Here is a 26,900-nt window from a genome sequence, read left to right as displayed (position 1 = left end):
TCTTGGCCAGGAGCCCTCTCTAGCCTTAGCTCCCTCCTCTATATCTGTCTAATTCCCCTCCAGGGTGATGGCCAGCGCCGCCTCTAGTGGCAGGGAGTTCCACAGTTCAACTCCGCATTTGTCGCACGGCGAGAGCAGGCACTCGTGCTGCAGTCGCGCACATGCATAAGTGCAGGGAAAGGAAAGAGCGTTCTTTATTCCTGGAACTGCGAGCTCGCGCGGGACTCGCCCTCCGGCAACAGCTGCACCAGGCAGAGAAAGGGCTGGCCTGCTCCCGCGCATGCGCCGTGCCCGGGGCTCCCCTCGCTCCTTCCCCGCGCCATTGCGCCACCGCGCAGAAAGGGACCCGCGCCGCAGCGAAGCCCCAGCGCGCATGCGCCCCGGGCGGGAGGGGGAAGAGTGGGGGAAGGAGCGGGGCGCATGCGCAGTCGCCGTCCCCGGGCGTCGCGGGAGCCATGCTGACTTCACCCCCAAAGCGAGACCTCGGCGGGGGAGGGGGCGGCGCTCGATCCCGACCCCCCGCCAGGCGGCTTCGACGAGGCGGGTTATTTTTCTCCCTCCACCGGTTTGGCGCTTTCTTCTCGGCGGACGGGCAAAATCGCCTCATAGATTGACCCCCCCCCCCTTGAAGGATCATCCGGGCATTTTTCTGATGGAACGGTCGCGTGACGGCGGGGAGCCAATCGGGAGACGATGACGTGGGCGTCACTTCGGATTCCCGCCCGGCCATGGCAGCTGAAGCGACCGTTGAGGGGAATTTTTTTTTTTTTAAATGGGTGTTTTATTTCTTATTACTTTGTCACGTCGCGGGGGCCTAAGTTTGGCCGGAATTTAATCAGGATGGGCCTCGTCGCACCGGGGCCGTCAAGGTCGCCCGCCTTCTTCCTTCTCCCGATGGCGACCAATGAGGTGAGTCCTTTCTGCCCACGTGACACGTCTGGACGAGTGAAGGCTCGGCTGGCTGGGGGATGGGGAAGGAGAGGGATCTGCCACTCAAGTCCCTGCTCCCGCCTCCGGTGGCGCAATCTGGCCAATCCGAGGCGGCGACGGGCGGTGGCTGTTTAAAGGGCCAGCTGCCTGAAATGAAGGGAGAAGTTGGCTGTCACGTGGCACCTGACAATGGGACCCCCATTTTTTTATGTGGGGGGGAGGAGGGGCGTCTTCGGAAGAGGGGGGGAGAGGTGTCCCCCCCTCTGTCTTGTGGCTCATTCCAGGCTTCTTTAAAGCTACAATGATGCAGAAGCTTCTAGGAATTGGGGTAAATCTCAATATGACAGGTGGGGTTTTGTTTTGCAATGATGGGGGGGGGCTTGGGGGGCGTCTCTTTGCCTTGCTTAAGTCGGGGTGTGTGTGCTTGCATTGGGGGGATTGTTCGTCTTTTAAAGCAAAAGGGGGGTGTTTGGGGGGCTGCCTTGCAAAGGAAAGGGGTGGGGCTATCTTTTGGGAAGGGGGGACGTGAGCCCTCAGCCCCCCGCGATATTGGGGGTGCCTGGGAGAGTGTCCTGGGCAGCAGAGGGTGGGCTTGACCTTGGCATCCGCCTTTGTTTGACCTTGAGCTGTTTTCTCCCTCCAAGCCCCCAGTTGCCACGTGGGGGAGGCCAGGCAGTCTCCCTAAGCAGGCGATTCAGAAGAAGCAGGATCTGGGCTGAAAGGAGCGAAGAATATCAATGTGGGGTTCTTGTTTTTTAGGCAGGGCTATGTGAGAGAAGGGCGTTTTCAATAATCTCAGAAACTGGAGGCTGCTGGAGGGGTGTGTGTGTGTGTCCCCTGCGCAAGCAGGGAGGTGAGTGGGGACAGTACTTGAACAGCATTTCAGACATGGTGGGCGAGGGGTGGCTTTGCCTGGCATGCTTCCCTGCGCCTCCAAAATGGCTGCGGTGAATGTGCTGTGTCATTCCTGCCTGGTGATGGAGGAGGAGGAGGAAGAGGCCTCCTCGCTGGAATAGGGCTGGGCGGGAGCGCAATGGGGCTGGCGGAGGAAAAGGAGGAAGGGGCAGGATCTGGCGCTGCCCTCCTTCGCTAGCCCTCCAGTTTTCTCCCCTTTCTGGAGGCTGTCAGCTGGAAGGCTCTGGGTGCCCCTGCAAAATGGCCGCTGTGGAGAGAAGCACAGCCTGCGGAGGAGCATGGCACACAGGGGCAGGACAGGCCTCTTGAGCCCCGCGTGTGGGGCGGCTGGGGCTGGGGGGTGCTGCCTCTCCCCCTTTTGTTCACAGGCCAGCGGGAGGGAGAAGCCTCCTTCCAGCCCAAAGTGGCGCTTGGCCTTTGCGCCAGGATGTGACTCATCTCAAAGGACCGTCCCCTGCTTCTCCTTCCAGAACAATCCAGGAAAAGGGGGGGCTGAGGATATGCCACCAGTTTGACCCCCCCAGTTCCATTGGACTCAGGAAGTCGGCTGGTGGATCCCTGCAGCTGCAACAGCCTCCTTATTTCTGTCCTTGGCTGTAGAGAGAGATCCCTGCCTGGAAAGAGAAGCACCCTGGGACCTGCCCCCTAGATCAACCGGCCCCCTTTCCACGCCCTCGGGAGAAGGGAAGCCATTGAGCAGGGAGGAGGCAGGCGCGGCCAGAGAGGCTCCCGGCATGGCCCCTGCCTGGGGTGGGGGGCTCCTGCCAGCACCACCACCACACCGTGCCATGGGGCCACGCACCCCACACCCAGGGGTGGAGGCCAACGCCAGCCTGCCTCCCAGGAAGGGGCCTGCTGTCCTCCAGGCCAGGCACTTGCTCCAAGGGGTCAGGGCTCTGAAATTGGCTCCCCCATTCCCCCCCGGCTGAAATGTTTCTCTGTTGGGCCTTGGGGACCCTTTGGCCCCGCTTTGTCTATGGACAGGACTTCGTGGGCGAAAGCGATAGGCCCCTGACTGGTGGCGGTCAGTGCAGAGGGGCTGCCCCTTCAAAGGCGGGTCTGGCCCGGGCTCCACTCTGGCACTTGACCTTCGCCCCTGGCAAGGCAAAACAGGGCCACTGCTGTGAAGCCTTGGGGCGCTTTTTTAAAGGAAGCTCTGCGGCTGGTTTGGCTTCTCCTCAAGGCCCCCTCTCTCTCGGCGCCTTGAACTCCTGCCTCGTTTCTCACGTGCAAACTGTGACGCGCGAGGGGGAGAAGTGGGGACTTTGGGCGGCCAGGGCGCCATTTCTCGCGCGCAGGGCCCGCCGTGGCGGCGGCGCCTGGACCCTGCTGTGGGGCCCCCTCTCCAGGCGGCGTTTTGGAGTGTGACTCGGGTGCTTCCGCCCCACTGTGAGGGGTTCGCCCCTCGATCCCGGGCTGCTGCGCTGAGGCGACGGGGCTTTTCTTGTGTCGCTGTGAGGGGCTCTTGTTTTGGCGGGAAGAACGACCTGAGGGACAATGTTTCTCCCTTTTTTATTTAAACGCGCCCTGCCCTCACTTTCGCGGCCGCTCTGCCCGTGCGGGGTTAGGAAGGGCGAGGACATTTTTCTGGGCTTGGGGGGCCGCTCGGTCCAGCCGCCGCCGCGGCTCATTGTTCGCCCTCTCCGCGCCCTGCTTTCTCTGGGCTGCCACAAAATGGCGCTGCTGCCTCTCTCCCCCTCCCTTCCCCCCGCGGTGAGCAGAGAACCACAACAACCAACGGCCGCTTCCCAACCGCCGCCCCGCCCCCACGTGACAGGGCGGCCAATCGGGAGGCAACGAATGGCAGAGCCGTCCAATGCGCGAGCCGCCTGTCGGGGACGACGGAGCGGGGACGCACAACAGGAGGCGGAAAGGGGGAGCGTGATGGATGGCGAAGTCGCCCAATGGGCGGCCGGCGTCGGCCTCTCCTCCGCCCAGAGGGCTCTCCCGAGCCGGCGAAGGGGCGTGGCTTGGCGGGATGGTGATGTCAGCTGCTCTGCGGGCCAATGGGAGCGCGGGGAGCGTCTCTATAAGGGCGGTCGGGGGCAGGCCGAGAGGCGCCATTTCGCTGGAGCGGAGGAAGGATCCTGGCCTGGGAGCGGAAGAGAGTGCCGGGCAGGGTGGGCGGACTCAATCCAGATCCATCCTCGCCGGGCGGCCCCCTAATCGCCGGTCATCGCTGTAGGCGCCAGCTCGGCGGACCCTCCTCCCGGCTTCCGTAGCGTCCTCTTCTCCCCCCACAACATCCGCCCCCACCTACGCGGCGGAGAGCAAAGGTGGAGTGCGGCCAGTAATCCCAGTACAATCCAGTGCCATCCGCGCCTCGGACCGCGACGACTCGCCGGGGGAGCGGCGCCTCCGGACGCGGCGGCCTCCGCGGAGACGGGCGCGCCCTATATTGCCGGCGCCCCTGCGCGGGGGGCTGGCCGGAGGGACCCCCGCCCGCCCCGCCTCGGGGTCCTGCCGCTGCAAAGGCCGCCATTTTCCTAGCTCTTGCGCCTAGTGGTTGGCGGCGGCGGCGGAGGGGCGAGCGGCCCCCTCCCCGATGGGGGCCCTGCAGTAGCCGAGCTCGCCTGCCTCCGGTTCGGCGGGGGGAGGCGCGGCGGCGATGCGCCCCTGAGCCAGGCGCCGAGCGCGTTTTCTTCCCCCCGCCAGGCCGAGACCGCCGAGCAAAGTGGGGGGGTTCCCCGAGGCCACGGAGGCGCCGGCGGCTGGAGCGGGACCGTCCCGGGAGAGAGCCGGGCCCCCGGGAGGAGCTGCCGCCTCTGGCGCTGGAGCCGCTCCTGCAGGCATGTTGCAGAACGTGAACCCCAACGGCAAGTACGTAATCGGGAGTGCGCCGGGGGAGGGGGAGAAGGGGCGGCCGGGCCAGAGGGGATCGGGGGTCGCCCGGGGCGGGGGGGGCAGCGAGCCCTGCGCGCGCGCGCCTGCCTGCCTGCCTGCCTGCCTTGATCGAGCATACCTGGCTGTGTTGTGTCACATGACGGGCGTCGCTTTTGAACTCGCGGTGCCACTTGCGGGAGGCTTCCCTGCCTGCGTGTGTGGAAAGGAGAAACGTTGGACGTCGCCATTGCTTAGCAACATTTTACGTCGCCCGTCTTTCCTCTGGGGAGCGTTTGCAGTGCTGCAGCTCCAGTGCCATCTCTTTTCCCTCTTATTTCAACCCCCCCCCGTTATTCACTGGTGTAAACCCCGCAGCAATGAGTTGCGTGAATTACTTGGATGACTTTAAAGGGATTTGAGTTGCCCGTGAAGGGAATGATAGCATTGGGAGCTGTCTTGTCATGAGACCCTGTAATGCCTTGGGGGCAAGCCAGGCTTTTGTGAAGCACTCCTCTCTCCCGGGGTGGCAGGGCTGCTGCCCTTTGATGCCCTCACTCTGTTTACCAACACACTCATTTCCCAGGGCTGGTGGTGGAGCCGCAGGTGTCCTGGGTGATGGGTTGGCAGCTACTGTTGCACGCTGGCCTAGTGCACTAAGACAGCAGCCTGTGAATCCGTGGCTCTGTATTCAGAATGTGCCGCAGCTGGATCTGTGGGCCAGGAGACAGATCAGAATTCTGCAATGGCCCCCATTGTTTTTTCAACTCAGAACCCACCTTGGCTTAACTGCTCCTTGCCAACTGGCTGGCCCCATTGTGTGGAGGCCTGGTCAGCCATTCATTTTGTTGTCTCCCTCGCTCTGATTGGGCAGCACCATGGCAACTGGCAATGCACTCTGTCCTTTTCATCTTATGAGCATGTTGACTATGGAGGAAGCCTGGTGTCTCTGTTTTCCCAGATGTTTACCCCCCCCCCCCTCATTCGTCCTGGGGGAAGAGTCCCTGTTCTCTGATTCAAAACACCAATCCTGGGCATCTTTGGAACTGTTTTAAGATGTTGTCGCTGCTCTCGGGAGTGTGCCTAGTTTGCCTTGGTGGGATTCCTGCGACACCCTCCTGTTTACTGGTCTTCATGACGGTACTTTAAGGGGGAGTGTTTTTGTGGGCAGCAAGTGTAGTGTTGCAATCTGGAAATGCCAGCGTGCTGAGGTTCAAGGGGGGAGTGGGTGCAGATGGCTCAGCCTGGTCTCTGGAGTTTCCCCTGGGTCTTGTTGGGAGCTGGCTTCGATGCCTTGCTGCGCTTAGGGATGTAATTTGGTGTTTCTCTTCCAAGAGGTGGCAGAACGGGCATCTCTGTGCACTTTTGCACAGGTGGGGGCGGGCCAATGCTACCCTCCTCCATGTTCTACTTGCTGGCTCATGTGAGGGAGGAGAGTGCAGTAGGTGGCGAAATCCAACGCAGAATCGGAGCAGACCCCGGCTCTTGCCTTAACAGCCCTTCTCTCCCTGTCTTGCAGGATCCTTGGGGAGGGCAATGCAGGTCTGGTGGGTCTGGCAGTCGAGTCTGCGCCCGGGAAGCGGATCCGCAAGCCGTCGCTTCTGTACGAGGGCTTCGAAAGCCCCACCATGGCCTCCGTCCCGGCCCTTCAGCTGGCCCCAGCCAACCCTCCCCCTCCGGAGGTCTCAAACCCCAAGAAGCCGGGCAGAGTCACCAACCAGCTGCAGTACCTCCACAAAGTGGTGATGAAGGCCCTCTGGAAGCACCAGTTCGCCTGGCCCTTCCGCCAGCCGGTGGATGCCGTCAAGCTGGGTCTTCCGGTAATGAGCTTCCTCCTTGCCTTGTGGGGGGGCTGGGGGCGTGAGGGTTCTGCTGTGTTAATGATGCCCTTGTTGCTATGGTTACTGGATCGCTTCCTGCCTCATCCCATGAACCAAGGTTCTTGTTTGTATCAGGTGTGCTGAGCTAGTCTTTCTGGGTTATTAAGCTGGGCTGCTAAAATTCAAGGTGTTTTGGGGAGCTCCTAGGGTTGCTCACCCCAATCAGCAGGCAAGGCTTTTCCATACTGAGGGAAATGTGCCTGTTGTCTCCTGTTTCCTGAGTTTGAGCTCAGCTGCGTCTCTTCCCCAAACAATCTTAAGGCTGTTGGTTTGGCCAGGAATTTCACCTGGAGCAGCTCCTCTGATTCCCCCCCCCATGTCCCCTACAAAGGTATGGATGAGACAATACAGCCGCTTTTGCGCTCTCACGCTGCCCCAAATCTAATCTTGTGCCCTGAATGCGTTTTGCAGATTCCCATCCATGACTTTGTAGAAGACATCAAGTGACCCCCAAATTAAAGGCCAGCGCCTGTGGCACCTAAGGAGTTAACGCCCAGAGGTAAAAATCCATCTAGGTTTATGCTTGCCTAGCTTCTTTGTGCACAGTAGGGGTGCTGAGGTGGTGCTTTTTAGTCCCTTGACAGAAGGCACCCTTTCTGCACCCCAGGGAAAGAAGCGAGAATCCCCTCTTGGCCTAGCAAGCTGAGAAGCATTTATTTCCTGCTCTTTGCAAGGCTGCGCAGGAGTCCCTGCCCTTTCCCCTCCTGTAGCCAGCATTTGGCCAGGGACCTTTGGATGTGGTGTTGAGCAGGAGCCTGGGTAGCCCTGTGGTCGGTGCGGCCTGTGTGCCATGCTCTTTGGAGTGACCATGTGGGTTTGCTTGCTGTTCTCTGCTCCCAGGACTATCACAAGATCATCAAGCAGCCAATGGACATGGGCACCATCAAGCGGCGGCTGGAAAACAACTACTACTGGAGCTCAGCCGAGTGCATGCAGGACTTCAACACCATGTTCACCAATTGCTACATCTACAACAAGGTGAGGGTTTGCTGGAATGTCAGGGAAGTGGTTGCATAGATTGTGAGGGAGGGGTTTGGGGGGGGAGAGACTCCCAAGCGTGTGAAATGTCTCCAAGTGACGAGGACGCATAGACAGACTGCAGAGCAGCCTGCTGACAACTTCATGCCTTGGTCACGGCTTCTCTTGGTGTAGCCCACAGATGACATTGTGCTGATGGCTCAAACGCTGGAGAAGATCTTCTTGCAGAAGGTGGCCCAGATGCCTCAGGAGGAGCAGGAGATTGTGATCACCGTGGCCAAGAACAGCCACAAGAAGGGGGCCTCTCGGGCTGCAGGTAATGGCGCGAGAGGGGATTGGTGGGTGGGCTTTGGGGCGGAAGAGGCTAGGGTGCCTGCTGGCTTGCTTGCGTTCTGCTCCAGTTGGGGGCCGTCTGGGGCAGGCTGCCTCCAGTTTAACAAAGAGGCACTCTTTTTTATCCCTCCAGCACTCCTGGCAGCAGCCAACGCAGCTGCTCAGCAAGTGCCGGCCATCTCTTCCGTGTCCCACGCCCAGCTCTACCCCACAGACATCCCCACCACCGTCATCAACATCCCTCACCCGTCAGTCATCTCTACACCTCTCCTCAAGCCGCTGCACTCCTCTGCTACCTCCCAGCCGGTGCTGGCGGTGCCTGCCCCAACGCAGCCGGTGGCCAAGGTGAGCCTCTGTGAGCTGGCAGCCGAGGGAGGCGGGTGGGGGCCTTGTGGATTTGTCTGGGGTTCCCCCTCCAGTCTGACTTGGAGGCGTGCTCTTGCCCCCCAACAGAAGAAAGGAGTGAAGCGGAAAGCGGACACGACCACCCCGACCCCCACAGCCATCATCGCCACCAGCGGCGGAGAGTCCTCTCCCTCCGCAGCCGTGCTGGAGACGAAGGCAGCCAAGATCCCGGCCCGGCGGGAGAGCGGGCGCCCCATCAAGCCCCCCCGCAAAGACCTGCCCGACTCCCAGCAGCACCAGACCTCCAAGAGGGGCAAGCTCTCGGAGCAGCTCAAGTACTGCAACGGCATCCTCAAGGAGCTCGTCTCCAAGAAGCACGCTGCCTACGCCTGGCCCTTCTACAAGCCGGTCGACGCCTCCGCCTTGGGCCTCCACGACTACCATGAGATCATCAAGCATCCCATGGACCTCAGCACCATCAAGGTAGGCGGGGGCTTGGCAACCACAGAGAAGAAGGGGAGAGGAGCAGCAGCAGGTGGGGACTCCTGGGCACAGGAGAGGGGGGCTTCCAGAACATGGTTGTCTTTTGTGTGCATTGGATTTTAGGAAAAATCTGCTGACGTCTTTCATGTTCGCTATACAAGCAGCTGCTTCCACAATCTAGGTTAAATAGATTTGTTGGCAGTATGAGTGGCCTTACTATTCTTTAAAGGGGCCACCTAGTGTGAAATGCGTGTTTCTGTTCCAGGTAGAAAACGTGCCCTCTGCTAACCTTTCAGTGCCAGCCGTTGAACAGGTTCTTTATATCTGCTGCAATCTCCGCCCCAGTGGGCTTTGCAGTCAGTGTTGGGGGAGGAGAGAGGCCATAGGAACATGAGTGAGCATGGGTGCATGGCAGAGGGGAGTCATGTGACAATGCCAGGGCAGGCAAAGCAGGGCTTGAGTAGGGCAAGCAGCGGTGGGGAGACCCCACCCAAGTCTCACTGGTTTTTAGCGTGAACTGGCCACGTGTGTCTTAAGTGACTTTCTGCAGTCATAAGGGCAAACAAAAGAAACAAAACACCAGTCTTGGGGGGCTTGTTTGCTCCTTGTGTGTTGCAAAGCTCATGATCCTCCCCTTTTACCTACCTACCTTCGGTTTCCTTTTCTTTTTCTGTGGCTTCAGCGCAAGATGGAGAACCGGGAGTACTGTGACGCCCAGGAGTTTGCGTCTGACGTGCGGCTGATGTTCTCCAACTGCTACAAGTACAACCCCCCTGACCATGACGTGGTGGCCATGGCTCGGAAGCTGCAGGTGAGTTTGATGGGAAGAAGACAGAGGCCAGTAGCTCTTCCTCCCTCCCCCCCCCATGACCCGGCCCCTCAGTAGCAGACCTCGAGCCTTTGCTGCTCTCCCGCAGGATGTCTTCGAGTTCAGCTATGCCAAGATGCCAGATGAACCCATAGACATCAACCCCCCCTCCACGTCACTCCCACAGCCGGGCCTCCTGATGAAGTCCTCCTCAGACGATTCCTCCAGCGACGATGATGACGACGACGAAGAGGAAGAGGAGGGGGATGACGACGAGAGCAGCAGCGAGAGTTCGTCGGACAGCGAGGAGAGTTCCGACTCGGAGGAGGAGCGGGCCAACCGGCTGGCTGAGCTCCAGGAACAGGTGAGGCAGAGAGAGCAGGGGCCAAAGCAATGCCCCCTGCAGGGAAGCCTGCAAGTGAGACCCCAGAACAAGAGCAACACTCTTCCCCCCCCCCCCCGAAGTGGCTTTGAGCCACTGTTGATCACGGCCATGGATTGAGGAAAGGGCGCCTGCGGTTGGTGGGGTTGGGAGCCCCCTAACCGTGTCCCTTTTGCCTCCCCAGCTGCGGGCAGTGCACGAACAGCTGGCGGCCCTCTCTCAAGGCCCGGTCTCCAAGCCCAAGAAGAAGCGGGACAAGAAGGACAAGAAAAAGAAGAAGAAGCTGGAGAAGCGGAAAGGGGGAAAGGCGGGAGGCGAGGAGGAGGCGGCCCGGCCCCACCAGGCCCAGCTCAAGAAGTCCAAGAAGGCAGGCGGCGGCAGCGGCGGAGGAGGTGGCAGTAGTGGTGGCAAGTAAGTGGGGCAAGCGAGTGCGCGGCGATGGGGTCGGGGTGGGGAGAGCAGGGCGAGCAGCTGGCTGATGACTCTCTTTCCCCGGCGGATCGACCGTGGCGAACTCCTTGTAGAACAAGCCAAGATGCCTGACAGCTGCCGCTGGCTGGGTCCCGCCCAGTGCGCAAGCGGTGGGGCCCCTGGCTCTAAGGCATGTCTCCCCTCCCCAGGAACCCGAAGAAGGCCAGCGCCAAGGCCCTCCCTCTGCCGGCCCCTGTGCTCTACGACTCGGAGGAGGAGGAGGAGAGCAAGCCCATGACGTACGACGAGAAGCGCCAGCTCAGCCTGGACATCAACAAGCTGCCGGGGGAGAAGCTGGGCCGGGTGGTGCACATCATCCAGTCACGGGAGCCCTCCCTGCGCGACTCCAACCCCGAGGAGATCGAGATCGACTTCGAGACCCTCAAGCCCTCCACCTTGCGGGAGCTGGAGCGCTACGTCCTGTCCTGCCTGCGGAAGAAGCCTCGCAAGCCCTACAGCGAGAGTGAGTGGGGGCGATGGGAGGCAAGATGCATCCCTTCAGGACTTTTGGGTTTGGGCTTGGCTGCTAAATGGTGGTATTCAGTAAAATGGCAATGAGTCCTAATGCATACGGATAATCTGGGACTGCAGACTGCCAGCAGGGAGACTGGGGAATAAGCGGTGCTGGAAGGGGAGGGGCGGGGTCTCCCTAGCCAGGCGCCCCATGACCCCAGGGATTCCTGCCAGTGGGAAACCGGGAGAATTGGGGGGCCTCAGCTCAACCCCCAGCCCTGCTTGGGGATGGGGATCTTCATGAAGACCCCCTTGGTGGGCTTTCCCTTCCCACCAAGTTCTTAACCAGAGGTACCGCTGTAATGATTTTTGCAGCCATGTTCTGAAAAGGGATAATGGAGGTGTTCAGGGGTGTCAGCCAGAGGTGTGAGAAGCAGTTCTCCTTGTGTGGAGCTGGGTAGTGCTTGCCCTCCTGTTGTCCCAAATGAGAGCTGGATGAGGGCGCAAGGGGAAGAGGAGCTCCCCAGTAAATTCCTTCCTTCATTCTTCCTTCTAGCCCTGAAGAAGCCAGTGGGCAAGACGAAGGAGGAGCTGGCCCTGGAGAAGAAGCGGGAGCTGGAGAAGCGCCTGCAGGACGTCAGCGGGCAGCTGAACTCTGCTAAGAAGCCCCCCAAGAAAAGTAAGCCCTGGCTTCTGATTCCTGGGCCTGCTTCTCTCCTGTCCTTGACCCTCTGGCATCCTTCACCACCTTTGCCCTCTCTCTCTCCCTGTGCAGCCAACGAGAAGCCGGAGTCCGCGCAGCAAGTGGCCGTCTCCCGCCTGAGCGCCAGCAGCTCCAGCTCCGACTCCAGCAGCTCCAGCTCCTCCTCCTCCTCCTCGGACACAAGTGACTCTGACTCCAGCTAGGCAGGCTGGTGGAGGTGGCAGCGGCAGCATCAGCCGCCGGGGGGTGGCTGGCCAGCGATGGCAGCCTGCTCGGAAGAGGTTCTGCAGGACCAGAACTGGCAAGAGAGCAGCACAGGCGGACGAGCGGGCTCCCCTCCACCCCCCCTCCAGCTGGGCGCCCGGGGCGGAAGGGCTGCGGCCGGCTGGCTGGCGGCTTCCCTGTCGTCCCGCCCCCCTTGGGGCCCTGGGGCGAGAGCTGGCCCTGCTGTGTTTGCGCTGTGGCATGGGGCACCCCGACTCTGTACAGTTGGCTCCAGCAAGTGTGGGGGGCAGCAATTGGGGGGGCAGTGTTTTCCTGTTTTGGTTGAATCTTAGGAAACAAACTTGTGGTTTTTATAAAAGCATTTAGCAAGTTTTGGTTTTGTGACGCTCCGTTCCTGGATGGGCAGGTTGCGGGCGAGGAACTGCGCTGGGGTGTTTGTGCCCCGCCAGCTTGGACTTGGAGCCCTGAGGGGGAGACAAGACTCTTGTGGGGAGAAGCTCCTCCTCTGACACTCCCCCTGGCAGGCACTCAAGAGGTTCCTTTATTTATTTTTCTTTGTTTCCCGTCGGTGGCTTTCCCTGGGATCTGGAGTGAGTGCGACCGTTGACGTCCCTGGGCAAAATCGAGACAGCATGTTCTTCGCCCCTCAAGGGAGGCTGGTTGAGGGGGGAGGGCAGCCCGCTTGAGGTTTTTTTTTTATGTTGACTGTATATTTTTTTTCTACTGTTCCTTTTATTCCCCTTGCCCATGTCCACCTTCCAGGGCTCTGTTTCATCTTATTGTATGTTAAGCCTTCTGGTTCTTTAAACATGTAAATAAAAAAAAATATTATACAGGCTGGTGTGGATTGAGTGGGGAAGAGGGCAGCGCTGGGCACAGACAACAGGCAGCCTTCCTGTCGAGGGTCTCGCTGCCACCAGGTCAGGGATCTCGCCCCACCTGCTTCCAGCCAGTACTTGGCTCCTCTGCTTTTTAGGGTCTCCTGAGCAGCCCCCCTTCCCGGGGAGTTGGAGGAGACTCTTAAGGGCCATCTAGTACAACCCCCTCAATGCAGTCTTCTCTAAAGTGCACAAGGTGGTTTGTTTAATAGTGTGTGGTGCAATTAAGGCAGGAGAGGGTATGGAAAGCATCACCCCCCAACCCCCAGTAGCAGGAGAAGTCAGACTGCTCTTGAACAGGGAGCCGCCCTTCTGATCACCCCAGGTTGTTGACCATCACACTTCAGTGGGGCTTCCAAATATGCCAGGGTGAAGCTTCAGTTTTCCTGGGGGAAAACCAGAATATCACAAATGTGCTTGGGTTTAATGTGAGGTTTCAAATCTTCCATTTGCCTGCTGGCTGCGCTGCCATCACAAACCCACTTGAGCAGCTCAGCTTCTTCTGTGTGGTAAGGGAGGGTCTTGAAGATAGTTGTTGCAGAAAACCCACAGGGTCACCTGATAAAGCTTGAGGGTCAGAAAACTGGAGCAAAGGTAGGTACTTCCTCACACATCAAGCTGCAAGTCCCTCCTGCAGCGGGCAGGGAAGGCGAGGTCTCAGGCGTCTGTCCTTCCTCGTTTCCCATAATAGGTCCTCTGGTCAACCACCGAGAAGGGATGCTGGACTAGATCTGCCACTTGCCTGATTGGTTACGGCCTAGAGTACTTTAGTGAGCCCAGGGAGAGTCAAGAAGACAAGTGGACTGGACAATTCTCCCCCTTCCCCACAAATTAATGGATGGCACAGAGCAGAATTTTGAGGTTCCCCATCAGCTTGACACTTGCTTCCCCTTTTTGCTGAAGGCCAAAGGTGGCTGCATTTGTAGACAATCTCTGGACATAGGAGCTAAAAAGGCCAGCAGAACAGTGGAGAGCTCGGAGCCCCTTCCCTGGTGGTAAGGCTGAGAGCTGCAGTGGGGAACCTCTGTTTTCTGACCCACCACTGCTGTACCGACCCTGCTGCACACAGGAGGGCTTTGCCTGAAAGCAATTCTTGCTTGACTGGGGGAAGGGGCTGAACCAGCCAAGTCAAGTGGGGTCCCCCCCACACCCATGTTGCCCAGAGACCCCTTGGCCCAGCTCCACCCTCACCAGGGATGAAGAAGAGAATTGATTGGGAAACTTATTGTTCCTTCTTCCTGGGTCTGAGGCAGGCAGTGAGAGGCTGGGAGGGCTTTCCTGAGGAAGGAGGGCACTGGGGGGCTGGATTGTAGCCGGCTGTATGTGTGTCAGGGAAACCCAGAGCCCCACCCATTTCCCCCCTTTGGCCCTTTGCCTGAAAGGGACTCCCCTGCCCCATGGAGTTCGCCAAGGAAAAACAGCTGAGTGGTGGAAATGACACAGGGAAACCGCTTTCTAAGAGACCCCACCCACTGCATTGCCTCCCCACAGCAGCTTGCTAGGTGCCTCTGGGATGCCCCATGTATCGGGGCGGAGACATTCTGACACCCCTCTTTCCTCACTGATGGAAATCCAGAGGCAGGCTGGAGGTACTGGGCCACTGAGAGGATGAGGCTCTTGAAAGGGAGCTTCTCCACTGATGCATCCTGCAGCCTGGATTGTTTGAAATCTGTAATCCTAGGACTTGGGGCTGTGGGTAGCAAGAGAGAGTGTCCTCCAATAAAATAAAAGGATGCGTATGAGGGCAAAAATGAAGCTCTTCACACAGCTCCCCGGGGGATCATTCCCAACTGGAGCGCTTGCATTTTTTTCAAAAGGAAATGTTTTGGGGGGGTTCAAGACAAATTCTGGAACTGCCCCATTGTGGAGTGCAAATTCCAGGCAAGGGGTTTGTGCCCAAGGCCAAGTCTGGTGATGTGATTCAGCGGGGGCCCTGGTGTTCTCTTGCGGTAGCTGAACAAGGTCCACAGCCCACCTTTTTCACAATACACGAAGCCCACAAGTGGATAGATCAGTCGGCAGAGCATGAAACTTTGAATCCAGGGACTGTGGGTTAGAGCCCCACATTGGACAAAATATTCCTGTCTTCCAGGGGGTTGGACTAGATGGCCCCTGGGGCAGAGGAAGAGGGGGCGGTGGGGGCAGACAACAAGGGGGTGTCAAGACTGAGGAAGGTGACAACATGGCACAATTCCTGTCCCTGCTTTTCCATCCTCCTGCATGAAAGGAAAAGCAGCGCAGGCTTTGCATTCTGTTTCCTTTTATAGCTGGGAAGGTGCCTGGCAGCAGACAGAGAGAGGAGCTTTCTGCAAACCTTTCCCTGCCTCGTTGCCTTAAGGGTTAAAGTCAGAGAGTGCAAGCTGCTAGAGAGAGATGCTGGATACTGACTTGGGAAAGGGGGCGCGGCTTAAGCAGAACAGCTGTCCCGTCCCCTCTGCAGTCACAGGATGCCCTTGTCTCCTGCAAGGAATCGGGTGCGTGCAAAGCGCCTTGGGGTGCAGCAGGATTTGGGCCGTTTGGGTGTGTGTTTGTGCAATGCAATAGTCAGCTTCGTGCTGAGAGATCCCTGCCTCCGCCTTGGAGATCAGAAGCGTAGAGAAGGGCTCGCCCCTGCCCCTTCATTTTGGGGATTAGTAGAGTGGGGGAGGGGCTGATCCAGGCAAGCCAGCTGCGAAGTGGGATGTCCCACCCCCACCCAAGTTTGTACTACAAGATCACCTGTGAAGCAGAGATGGACCCAGCCTCTGGGGGTGGGAGAATACACACACACACACACACACACACACACACACACGGAGAGAGAAGCAAAGTTACATGGAACCAGGCAGATGACCTTCTTGGCAGTAGCGCCCAACGTCAAGGAGATAAAAAATTACACAACTTTTACAAGACATCGGAAGGTAGCCCTGTATCAGGAGGTTTTTTATGCTTGATGTTTTCCCCCATGTTTTTAAGCTGTCTACAGTGAGGGCATTGGGAAACCCAGCGAGATGGGCAGGTTATATACTACTACTACTACTACTACTATTACCAGCCCTGCTTCCAAAGCAACACTCTCCCCCTCTCTATGTAACATTACATTAAGTCAGGCATCCTCAAACTTGGCCCTCCAGATGTTTTGGGACTGCAACTCCCATCATCCCTAGCTAACAGGTCCAGTGGTCAGGGATGATGGGAGCTGTACTCGCAAAACAGCTGGAGGGCCGAGGGTGGGGACGCCTGCATTAAGTCTTACATTATGCTTACTATTGGGAGATGCTACCTTCATCTCAATACATGAAAGACTTAAACTGACGGAAATTCTTTCTATATTGCTGACATTTACATGATTTCTCTCTTCTCTGAGCTGATTGATGTCTTCTAAGTTTTACACTATCAGTGAACTTCTTTGCACACGGCATACATTGAAATGGTCTCTGCCCTTCGAGAGTCTACTGAGATTTTCAAAGTGTTTCACTTGGACGAAAATTCTTTCCACTCTCCATGTGAATCCGTTGATGAATTCTAAGTGTTCGACTTGTACTGAAGCTCTTTCCACACTCCAAGCATTTAAATTTCTCCCCTGTGTGAATCCGTTGATGAATTTTAAGTCTTGAACTGTCAGTGAAGCTTTTTCCACACTCCATGCATCTAAATGGTTTCTCCCCAGTGTGAATTCGTTGATGTTTTTTAAGGTTGCTATTCATACTAAAGCTCTTTCCACACTCCATACATTTAAATGGTTTCTCCCCAATGTGAATCCGTTGATGAATTCTAAGCGTTCCACTTGCACTGAAGCTCTTTCCACACTCTATACATTTAAATAGTTTCTCCCCAGTGTGAATCCGTTGATGAATTCTAAGCGTACCACGGTCAATGAAGCTCTTTCCACACTCTATACATTTGAATGGTTTCTCCCCAGTGTGAACCCGTTGATGCTGTTTAAGTGTTCTACTTGCACTGAAGCTCTTTCCACAGTCTATACATTTGAATGGGTTCTCCCCTGTGTGAATCAGCTGATGAATTCTAAGTGTTCGACTCTCAGTGAAGCTGTTTCCACACTCTACACATTTAAATGGTTTTTCCCCAGTGTGAATCCGTTGATGAATTCTAAGTGTTCCATGGTCAATGAAGCTCTTTCCACACTCTATACATTTAAATGGTTTCTCCCCAGTGTGAATCCGTTGATGTTTTTTAAGTGTTCCACTTGCACTGAAGCTCTTTCCACAGTCTATACATTTATATGGTTTCTCTCCTGTGTGAATTCGATGATGGGCTCTAAGTGATCCACGATCAATAAAGCTCTTACTGCACACCCTGCAATTAAATGGTTTCTCCCCTGTGTGAGTCCGTTGATGAATTCTAAGTGTTTCACTCTTATGGAAGCTCTTTCCACACTCTATACATTTAAATGGTTTCTCCCCAGTGTGAATCCGCTGATGTTTTTTAAGTGTTCCACTTGCACTGAAGCACTTTCCACACTCTATACATTTAAATGGTTTCTCCCCAGTGTGAATCACCTGATGAATTTTAAGGTTTCCACTTGCACTGAAGCACTTTCCACACTCTATACATTTAAATGGGTTCTCCCCAGTGTGAGTCCATTTATGAATTCTAAGTGTTTCACTGTCAGCGAAACACTTTCCACACTCCATACATTTATATGGTTTCTCCCCAGTGTGAATCCGTTGATGTATTTTAAGTTTTCCACTGTTCCTGAAGCTCTTTCCACACTCCATACATTTAAATGGTTTCTCCCCTGTATGAATCCGTTGATGAATTCTAAGTGTTCCTCTTGCACTGAAGCTCTTCCCACACTCCATGCATTGGAATGGTTTCTCTCCTGTATGAATCCGTTGATGAATTCTAAGTTTTGAACTGTCAGTGAAGCTCGCTCCACACTCTATACATTTAAATGGTTTCTTCCCAGTGTGAATCTGTTGATGAACTCTAAGGGCTCCACTCTGACGGAAGCACTTTCCACACTCCATACATTTATATGGTTTCTCCCCTGTGTGAATCCGTTGATGTATTCTAAGTTTTCCACTGTCAATAAAGCTCTTTCCACACTCCATACATTCAAATGGTTTCTCTCCTGTCTGATTTCTTTGATGTCTTCTAAGTGTTCCGCTACAAGTGAAGGTTTTCCCACACTCCATGCATTCAAATGGTTTCTCTCCTGTGTGAATCCGTTGATGTTTCTTAAGGTTTGAATTCATACTGAAGCTCTTTCCACACTGCATACATTTAAATGGTTTCTCCCCTGTGTGAGTTCGTTCATGTGAATAAAGGTTTGCTCTCTGACTGAAGCTCTTTCCACACTCCATACATGTAAATGGTTTCTCTCCTGTGTGAGTCCGCTGATGGTTTCTAAATGTTCCGCTACAAGTGAAACTCTTTCCGCACTCCATACATTTAAATGGTTTTTCTCCCGTGTGATTCTGTTGATGGTTTCTAAATGTTCTGCTACCAGTGAAGTTTGTTCCAGGCTCCATACCCTGAAATGTCTTCTGAACTGCTTGCTTTGGAGCGCGTGGAAAATAAAGTCCTGTTCAGGTTTCAAGGTAGAGAACAAAGGAATATTAAGCACAGAAAGTTCAATTAGCATATTCTCCTTTTTAAACATCTCATTCATTCTCCCATGTCCTCCCTGTGTCATAGAATAACAGAACTGGAGAGTTGGAAGGGACCCCGGGCGCCATTTAGTCCAACCCCCTGCAATGAAGAAATGTCCATGAACATGCCTTCTACTTGTGTGGTTCATAGTTTCTAATGACATATTTCATCCTCTGCATACTAATCCTCCACACCCAAAGCCCCAAGACAAATAAGGATGTCCAGCGGGACCTGGGCTTCAGCAACTTCTACAGAAAGTTTATCAAGAACTTTGCCCACTTGACAGCGCCCATAACTGATTGCCTCAGTGGGAAGAAATTTCTGTGGACTGAGGAGGCACAAAGGGGATTGGATAAACTAAAGAAGGTTTTTTGCATTGGAGGGGCAGCTATTGCACATGAACCCGGACAAGCCGTTGGAAGGGAAACTGACGCCTCTGATTGGGCAATCGGAGCGGTCCTGCTGCAGCAAGATGCCGGGGGAGATTGAAGGCCGTGCACCTTTTTCTCCAGGAAACTGAACAAATCAGAGCAAAACTATGACAAAGAATTGCTGGCAATTTTTGTGGCCTTTAAGCAGTGGAGGCACTTCCTGATTGGGGCAAAGCAGCAGATACAGGTGTGCACAGATCACAAGAACCTGGAGTAGTGGTGGACCGTGCGTGTGCTTTGCCAAAGACAAATACGCTGGGCCGAGTTTTTTGCCAGCTTTAACTTTAGGATCCAGTACGTTCCGGGAGAGCAGAACGTGAGAGGCAGATGCACTATCTCACAAGCCCGAGTACTGGGAGGAAGAGGGACCTCCTGTGGCCAGGCTCATGGACTTGTGGAGGGGCACTAGTAGAAGAAGCTGAACTAGTGCGACTGACCAGAGACGATGCCTTTGCTCAGAGGAAGTTGAGTGAAGTCAAGGAGGGAGTGGGAGCAGAGGGGGGCTTTGGGGAGAAAGGGGGGCTGTTGTTCTACTGGGGGCTCTATATGTGCCAAGAGTCCCTAAGGGCCAAAGTTCTCAAACAGCTCCATGACAACCATATTGCGGGGCATTGTGGACAACACAAGACCATGCTGTTGGTTACAAGGGACTTTTGGTGGCCCAAAGTGACGGAGGACGTGCGGGAATATGTGCGAGGTTGTGAACATGTCAGAGGGCTAAGGGAGAGAGGGCGGCACCGGCAGGGTTACTAGAACCTTTGCCCACACCCGGGAGGCCATGGGAGGTGGTGACAGCGGAGGAGACCAGCAAGTTGTTCAAGGAAAACGTTTTTTGACTGCATGGGGTTCCTTCAAGGGTAATTTCTGACCGGGAGAGGCAGTTCACCTCGCGTTTTCGGTGCAAGCTCATTAGTTTATTGCAGGTAGAGGTGAGTTAAATGGCCTCAGCCGAGTATACCTGAAGGAGCGTTTCCACCCCCTTCGTTCTGCCCAGACGCTGAGGTCCAGTGCCGAGGGCCTTCTGGCGGTTCCCTCCCTGCGAGAATCAAAGCTACAGGGAACCAGGCAGAGAGCCTTCTCGGTAGTGGCACCTGCCCTGTGGAACGCCTTCCCATCAGATGTCAAAGAGAACAACAACAACCTGACATTCAGAAGATATCTTAAGGCAGCCCTATTCAGGGAAGTTTTTAATGTGTGACATCTTAGTGTATTTTTGGTCTTTGTGGAAGCCGCCCAGAGTGGCTGGGGAAACAAATAATAAATTATTATTATTATTATTATTATTATTATTATTATTATTATTATTATTATTATGAAGCAAAGGCTCACTCAGGCTGAGGTGAGCCACGACACCGCTCCCAAGGAAACAGAAAGGGAGAGTGACGTGCTGTTTCCGTCGCATAGTTTTCGCCAGGGAAATAAACGTAAGGAAGAAAGGAGGAGAGGGAGGTTTCCCGGGCTTTTGTGCTGGAGGGCAAACCGGAAGAAACCACTCCCGGAATCTACTAGTGACTGAGGCAGACATGGATTTTGGACTTCTGCAATGTACATAGTTTTCCACTCAGTAAAACCTGTAAAAGGCAGGACGGAGTCCTGGCTGCTTACTTCGTGAGCAACCACACACATTCCTCACAGTAAGTATACAAACCACATGTCTGAAAAACTACAGGAGAACCATGCTGAAGCCATTTTAACTCTTCCAATGCTGCCATAATAATAATAATAATAATAATAATAATAATAATAATAATTTATTTATACCCTGCCCATCTGGCTGAGTTTCCCCAGCCACTCTGGGCGGCTCCCAATCGAATATTAAAAACAATAGAGCATTAAATATTAACAACTTCCCTAAACAGGGCTGCCTTCAGATGTCTTTTAAAAATAAGATAGCTGCTTAATTCTTTGACATCTGATGGGAGGTATATTCCACAGGGCGAGCAGAAACCTCATCAGAAACCTCATCAGGAGGGCTTTAAACTGACTAATGTGGGGGAGGGAGACAGTGCTCCTGAAGGTAGGAGTCTATCAATTGATGAAGATGATCATCCAAATGTCATAGACCAAATGGAGCAAACAGCACGCAGACCTAGTGGTGGGAGGAAAAAATCCTTAAATAAGAGACACGGGGGAATGATTAATGGACTTCAATGTCTGTACACTAATGTGCAAAGCATGGGAAATAAACAAGATGAGCTTGAGCTCTTGGTACAGCAAACTAAATATGACATAATAGGCATCACTGAAACCTGGTGGGATAAGTCCCACGATTGGAATGTAATAATGGAGGGATACAATCTATTTCAGAGAAAACAGACCAGACAAGAAAGGAGGAGGAGTGGCGTTATATGTCAGGGATGTGTATACCTGTGAAGAGATCCAAGATTTAGAACCTCAAAGCCAAAGTGAGAGCATTTGGGTCAAAATTAAGGGAGAGAAGAATAACAGTGACCTCATTGTGGGAGTTTACTATAGATCCCCAAGCCAAACGGAGGACATAGATGATGCCTTCCTGGAACAGATGGCCAAGCACGCAAAAGGAAGGGAGATAGTAGTAATGGGGGACTTCAATTACCTGGATATCTGTTGGATGTCAAACTCAGCCAAGAGCATAAGGTCAAACAGATTCCTCACTGGCCTTGCAGACAACTTCACTGTCCAAAAAGTGGGAGAAGCAACAAGAGGAACAGCCATTTTAGATCAGGTCCTAACCAATGTTGATGAACTGGTTAGTGGCGTAGAAGTGGAAGGATCATTAGGCGCAAGTGATCATGCTCTTCTGAAGCTTACTATACAGCGGAAAGGAGCAGCCAAACATACTAGGACTCAATTTCTTGACTTTAAGAAAGCCGACTTCATAAAACTTAGGGAAGTGCTGGGTGAGATCCCATGGACAGTAATACTCAAAGGAAAGGGAGTTCATGATGGCTGGGAGTTTGTTAAGAGGGAGATAGTAAAAGCACAACTTCAGGCAATACCAATGAGACGGAAATATGGAAGGTGCCTAAAGAAGCCAGGGTGGCTATCTAAAGAACTTTTAACTGAGTTAAGATTAAAAAAGGATGTGTACAAAAAATGGAAAAGGGGGGAAACCACCAAAGAGGAATTCAAACAAATAGCCAGCACGTGTAGACACAAAGTCAGAAAAGCTAAAGCACAGAATGAACTCAGGCTTGCTAGAGAGGTTAAAAGCAACAAAAAAGGCTTTTATGGGTATGTTCGTAGCAAAAGGAAGAACAAAGAAACAGTGGGGTCACTCAGAGGAGAAGATGGTGAAATGCAAACAGGGGACACAGAAAGGGCTGAACTCCTCAATGCCTTCTTTGCCGCAGTCTTCTCCGATAAAGAAAACAATGCCCGACCTGAAGAATTTGGAGCAAATGATTCAGCAGAGGAAACACAGCCCAGAATAACTAAGGAGATAGTACAAGAATACTTGGCTAGTTTAGATGTATTCAGGTCTCCAGGGCCAGATGAACTGCATCCAAGAGTATTAAAAGAACTGGCAGATGTGATTTCAGAACCACTGGCAGTCATCTTTGAGAATTCCTGGAGAACAGGCGAAGTCCCGGCAGACTGGAGGAGGGCAAATGTTGTCCCTATTTTCAAAAAGGGGAAAAGAGAGGACCCAAATAATTACCGCCCAGTCAGTCTGACATCAATACCAGGGAAGATTCTGGAGCAGATCATTAAGCAAACAGTCTATGAGCACCTAAAAAGGAATGCTGTGATCACCAATAGTCAGCATGGATTTCTGAAAAATAAATCATGTCAGACTAACCTGATCTCGTTTTTTGACAGAATTACAGGCCTGGTAGATGAAGGGAACGCAGTGGATGTAGCCTACCTTGATTTCAGCAAGGCATTTGACAAGGTGCCCCATGATATTCTTGTAAAGAAGCTGGTAAAATGCGGTCTTGACTATGCTACCACTCAGTGGATTTGTAACAGGCTGACTGACCGAACCCAAAGGGTGCTCATCAATGGTTCCTCTTCATCCTGGAGAAGAGTGACTAGTGGGGTGCCACAGGGTTCTGTCTTGGGCCCGGTCTTATTCAACATCTTTATCAACGACTTGGATGATGGACTCAAGGGCATCCTGATCAAATTTGCAGATGACACCAAACTGGGAGGGGTGGCTAACACCCCAGAGGACAGGATCACACTTCAAAACGACCTTGACAGATTAGAGAACTGGGCCAAAACAAACAAGATGAATTTTAACAGGGAGAAATGTAAAGTATTGCACTTGGGCAAAAAAAAAAATGAGAGGCACAAATACAAGATGGGTGACACCTGGCTTGAGAGCACTACATGTGAAAAGGATCTAGGAGTCTTGGTTGACCACAAACTTGACGTGAGCCAACAGTGTGACGCGGCAGCTAAAAAAGCCAATGCAATTCTGGGCTGCATCAATAGGAGTATAGCATCTAGATCAAGGGAAGTAATAGTGCCACTGTATTCTGCTCTGGTCAGACCTCACCTGGAGTACTGTGTCCAGTTCTGGGCACCACAGTTCAAGGAGGACACTGACAAACTGGAACGTGTCCAGAGGAGGGCAACCAAAATGGTCAAAGGCCTGGAAACGATGCCTTATGAGGAACGGCTAAGGGAGCTGGGCATGTTTAGCCTGGAGAAGAGGAGGTTAAGGGGTGATATGATAGCCATGTTCAAATATATAAAAGGATGTCACATAGAGGAGGGAGAAAGGTTGTTTTCTGCTGCTCCAGAGAAGCGGACACGGAGCAATGGATCCAAACTACAAGAAAGAAGATTCCACCTAAACATTAGGAAGAACTTCCTGACGGTAAGAGCTGTTCGACAGTGGAATTTGCTGCCAAGGAGTGTGGTGGAGTCTCCTTCTTTGGAGGTCTTTAAGCAGAGGCTTGACAACCATATGTCAGGAGTGCTCTGATGGTGTTTCCTGCTTGGCAGGGGGTTGGACTCGATGGCCCTTGTGGTCTTTTCCAACTCTATGATTCTATGAGCACCACTACCCAGAAGGCCCTCTGTCTGGTTCCCTGTAACCTCACTTCTTGCAATGAGGGAACCGCCAGAAGGCCCTTGGCGCTGGATCTCAGTGTCCAGGTTGAACGACGGAGGTGGAGACACTCCTTCAGGTATACAGGACTGAGGCCGTGTAGGGCTTGAAAGGTCAGTACCAACACTTTGAATTGTGCTCAGAAATGTACTCAAATATTCCTCTGCAGTAAAGGAGGCAAATGGAAGCCTTCTCATTGTCTTTGTGCTTACAAATACTGTCTTAAGGAGGTATGAACAGGGTGAGCCTGTGACCTGGATTCAGGAACTAAAGTATTTACCATCACAAAAGAATGGCCAGGCTGCCCAGGTAATGCAGTTTGTGACCATTAACAGGTATCCTTGGGGACAGGTTTTCTGCTGTAGACCGCCTCCTGTGATGTATTCCTGCTGTAAACATTCTCCTTCTGTATGATATTGGGGGGGGTCTTGGGTGGGCAATTTGAAAAGACTATATAAGGCCTTGCACACCTCCCTCCTGGTTGTGGTGAGGGGGGGGGGGTGACACTGTTGCAATAAAGATCAGGCTTACTAGCCGCTTTGCTTCTCCATATACTCTGGTTGGCCTCTGTTATTTTCTCCTACCTACTGTATTTTTCGCTCCATAAGGCGCACCTGATCATAAGGCGCACCTAGTTTCTAGAGGGGGAATTCAAGAAAAAAAATATTATTTAAAGGGAGCGCTGAGCAGAGCTCCCTGGTACCCTGCAGAGGCTTTGCGCCACTAAGGCAGAGCTAAAACAGCTAGAGGGAGCACTGCGCAGCGCTCTCTCTAACTGTTCTGGCTTCTGGGGTAGCCCGCGAAGCCTCCGCAGGGCAGCATCCAGCCTTCATCCCGGGTTTCCCCCGCCAGCCCCGACAAGCTCTGGGAGTATTCCCCACCTCCCGCAAAAGCCCACAGGAGCTGCGCACCCTTTAAGGAGCATGCGGCTCCTGCGAGCTTTTTTACGAGGTGGGAGAAGGGACTGACGCAGCCAGTTAGTCCCTTCTCCCTCCTCAGGGAAAAGCCCCCAAGAGCGGCGTGCTCTTTAAAGGGTGCACGGCTTCTGCGGGAGGTGGGGTAATTCTGTAAGATTATTTGGGGAAGTTTTTCTAATGAGAAGATATTGTCACAGATGCTTGTTTTTGCCATTCTCAAAAGTGTGAATTTGTGTCTGCAGAGATAACATGCCTTTTCTTCACAGGAAAAATGTTATAAAATAAACATACAGAGTTGGCGGAAAACCTTAATCCCATTGTTCCTTTGCAGATGTATATACACAGAATTAACCCCTTAAATTCTAAGAGGTTCCATGAACAGATGGTTTGCAGTGGAAGAGATCTGCACAAGTCGCTAAGTGTGAAGCAGTAAAAATGAAAGTGCAACCTTGTGAGCAGAATACTCCACACATCTTGGGGTCTTTGTGTAATAATTGTGCAAGTCAGACTTGAGGCAAGCGCTGAAGGCTCTTCAGGGCTGGCAACCTCTTCCCAATCCCACTGGGTTCCAACAACCGCACTAACACTTAACTGTACAGAATAGGCACCTGCATGCAGAAGCCAGTCCAAAGGGGTGGCTGGTAGTGGAGGTGGTGAAATGCTTAAGTTCTGAGTTTTTCATGTGCGCTAAAACTCAGCCTGCTTGGTTGTTGTTTTTTATATAAAAAAATATTTTTACCAACATGCTATAATATTATTGTTTTAGTTAAATAAATTGTTTAAGTTGTTACTAAGGAAATGATTATTTTTCTCCTTCCAATAAATTACAGCAGAAATGTTGTCCAAATATAGACAATTAACTTATTAAACCTCAGAATGATTTCATAATTATCTGTCTATTTCTAATAGTGTAACCAAATCAGAAATTTTTGATTTAAATAGAATCATACTGACTAGTGATTTACCGTAAATTGTGATTGAAATCAATTTGACTTATATCAAATCCACCCTGATTGCAATCTACCACAATGTCTGAAATAAGGCTGGAACTATACAGAGGCGAACAGGACAATGTCCTGGCAGCTGCTACTACTTAGGGGTCTGAAACGGATAAATGACAATATTATCAGTCATCACACACTCAGTTTCATCAGCAGGCAAGCCAAGATGCATCCTAGCAGGACTTTGGGGTGTGGGCTAGGCTACCAAATGGTGGTATTCAGGACAATCCAAAGTATGGAGATGAGTCCTAGTGAATGCAGATGATCTGGTAGTGTCATCAGGGAAGGGGGGAGACTGGGGAATAAGTGGTGCTGGAGGGGGAGGGGTCTCAGTCGAGGCTCCTCCCCTTCCTTTAACCCTTCCCTGGACTCCCTCTCTCCCTTTCCCCAGCCAGGCGCCCCACGACCCCAGGGATTCCTGCCAGGGGAGAATGGGGGGCCTCAGCCCCACCCCAGCCCTGCTTGGGGTCCTCATTCCCCTTCCCGCCAAGGCCTCCAGGGGGGGCAGGGCAGCTGAGCATCTCTCGGCCCCCCAGGAAAGAGAAAGGGGAGTCTGGCGGTGCTGCTGCTGCCCAGGAGATCTTGCAAGGCCAGCCCTGCAGGTGTTGGGTCCCCCCTTCCCACCTGGGTCGGGGCCTGGATCGGGGCCCCTGTCGACGGGCCCCAGAGAGGGCGCTTTCCTTAGGGGGGGTCTCTTTGCCCTCCCCTCTTATCCCCCCCTCTATTTCCCCCCTTCTCTCCCTCTTTACCTCTGGGGCTCTTCAGCGACGCCCCTCCTCCTTTCCCGGTCTGGAAACTTCCGGCGCATTTCGCGGCGACACTTCCGGCTCCTTTTCAGACGCGCGCATCCCTAGAGCTACGTTTGTTAGAGCAGCCCCTCCCTGTGTCAGGATGGGAAGGCGACGGGGCGGCGCTGCCTCTGGCCTCCGGCTCTGGGGGCTCCATGGTGACCCGGCCCCCGCCCCCCAACTGGCGGCAGGGAGGGGGACTCCAGGGGGAGGGGGGAGTTGGCCAAGTTTCATCCACCATCATTTTTAAGGGAGGGGGAGCATCTCCTTCTGGGCCTCCTTCTGCATGCCAAGCACTCAGCCGGGGTCCTTCTGCATGCAGAGCAACTGCTGCATTGCTGAGCTACGCCCCCTAACAGCCAAGCCCAGCTTCAAACACCAGCCTTCCTCCCCCCATTAAAAAACCACCCACTGGATTCAGAGGCAGTGAGGGATTCCAGACAGACAGAGGCGCCCTTGCTCTGGATTTCCCTTGCCAGCAGGGAGACTTCAAAAGCCCCCCCCCCCCATGCCTCCCCCTTCC

General features: G+C 53.8%; 3 protein-coding genes across 13 annotated transcripts; 1 reads left to right on the top strand and 2 right to left on the bottom strand.

The window, feature by feature from the left end:
• The first annotated feature begins 416 nt into the window (after positions 1 to 416).
• Positions 417 to 12,559, top strand: BRD2 (bromodomain containing 2). 10 transcript variants are annotated; one of them, XM_083600819.1, is made up of 13 exons: positions 419 to 909; positions 6,185 to 6,485; positions 6,957 to 7,044; positions 7,386 to 7,523; positions 7,698 to 7,839; positions 7,990 to 8,201; positions 8,310 to 8,684; positions 9,367 to 9,495; positions 9,602 to 9,856; positions 10,059 to 10,285; positions 10,495 to 10,808; positions 11,355 to 11,477; positions 11,574 to 12,559. In XM_083600819.1, the coding sequence occupies exons 4-13, from the start codon at positions 7,413 to 7,415 to the stop codon at positions 11,702 to 11,704; spliced, it is 2,019 nt and encodes a 672-aa protein (XP_083456945.1). In that variant the 5' UTR covers positions 419 to 909; positions 6,185 to 6,485; positions 6,957 to 7,044; positions 7,386 to 7,412; the 3' UTR covers positions 11,705 to 12,559. The 10 variants fall into 10 exon arrangements, with proteins under 10 accessions (XP_083456940.1, XP_083456945.1, XP_083456941.1 ...); XM_083600813.1 differs by having other exon boundaries at positions 436 to 909; positions 9,680 to 9,856; XM_083600820.1 differs by lacking the exon at positions 419 to 909 and adding an exon at positions 1,083 to 1,277.
• Positions 920 to 6,178, bottom strand: LOC310757260 (uncharacterized protein). 2 transcript variants are annotated; one of them, XR_014545059.1, is made up of 2 exons: positions 4,808 to 6,178; positions 920 to 1,077 (listed from the first exon to the last, which is right to left on the bottom strand). XR_014545059.1 is itself a non-coding variant. In XM_083602552.1 (2 exons), the coding sequence occupies exons 1-2, from the start codon at positions 3,907 to 3,909 to the stop codon at positions 1,062 to 1,064; spliced, it is 543 nt and encodes a 180-aa protein (XP_083458678.1). In that variant the 5' UTR covers positions 3,910 to 3,917; the 3' UTR covers positions 937 to 1,061. The 2 variants fall into 2 exon arrangements, 1 of the variants encoding a protein (XP_083458678.1); XM_083602552.1 differs by lacking the exon at positions 4,808 to 6,178 and adding an exon at positions 3,383 to 3,917 and having other exon boundaries at positions 937 to 1,077.
• Positions 12,560 to 15,184: 2,625 nt separating the features above from the next.
• On the bottom strand, positions 15,185 to 18,602 carry LOC310756216 (uncharacterized protein). Its single transcript, XM_083599921.1, has 2 exons — positions 18,446 to 18,602; positions 15,185 to 18,385 (listed from the first exon to the last, which is right to left on the bottom strand). Exon 2 carries the CDS (start codon positions 18,076 to 18,078, stop codon positions 16,048 to 16,050), a length of 2,031 nt encoding a protein of 676 aa, XP_083456047.1. The 5' UTR covers positions 18,079 to 18,385; positions 18,446 to 18,602; the 3' UTR covers positions 15,185 to 16,047.
• Between the last annotated feature and the right edge of the window lie 8,298 nt (positions 18,603 to 26,900).

The sequence above is a fragment of the Podarcis filfolensis genome (genome assembly GCF_964270895.1).
Source record: "Podarcis filfolensis genome assembly, chromosome: 2".
Taxonomy (NCBI): Eukaryota; Metazoa; Chordata; class Lepidosauria; order Squamata; family Lacertidae; genus Podarcis; species Podarcis filfolensis.
This window is presented reverse-complemented; position numbering and strand designations above follow the sequence as displayed.

Excerpts from the sequence above, each read along its gene's own strand:
- LOC310757260 (XM_083602552.1), bottom strand. The coding sequence starts at position 3,909 with ATGGCGCCTCTCGGCCTGCCCCCGACCGCCCTTATAGAGACGCTCCCC.
- BRD2 (XM_083600812.1), top strand. The coding sequence starts at position 4,637 with ATGTTGCAGAACGTGAACCCCAACGGCAA. Across the intron at positions 4,666-6,184 it reads AACGTGAACCCCAACGGCAA|GATCCTTGGGGAGGGCAATG; the intron begins GTACGTAATCGG and ends CCTGTCTTGCAG. Across the intron at positions 11,478-11,573 it reads TAAGAAGCCCCCCAAGAAAA|CCAACGAGAAGCCGGAGTCC; the intron begins GTAAGCCCTGGC and ends CTCCCTGTGCAG.
- LOC310756216 (XM_083599921.1), bottom strand. The coding sequence starts at position 18,078 with ATGGAGCCTGGAACAAACTTCACTGGTAGCAGAACATTTAGAAACCAT.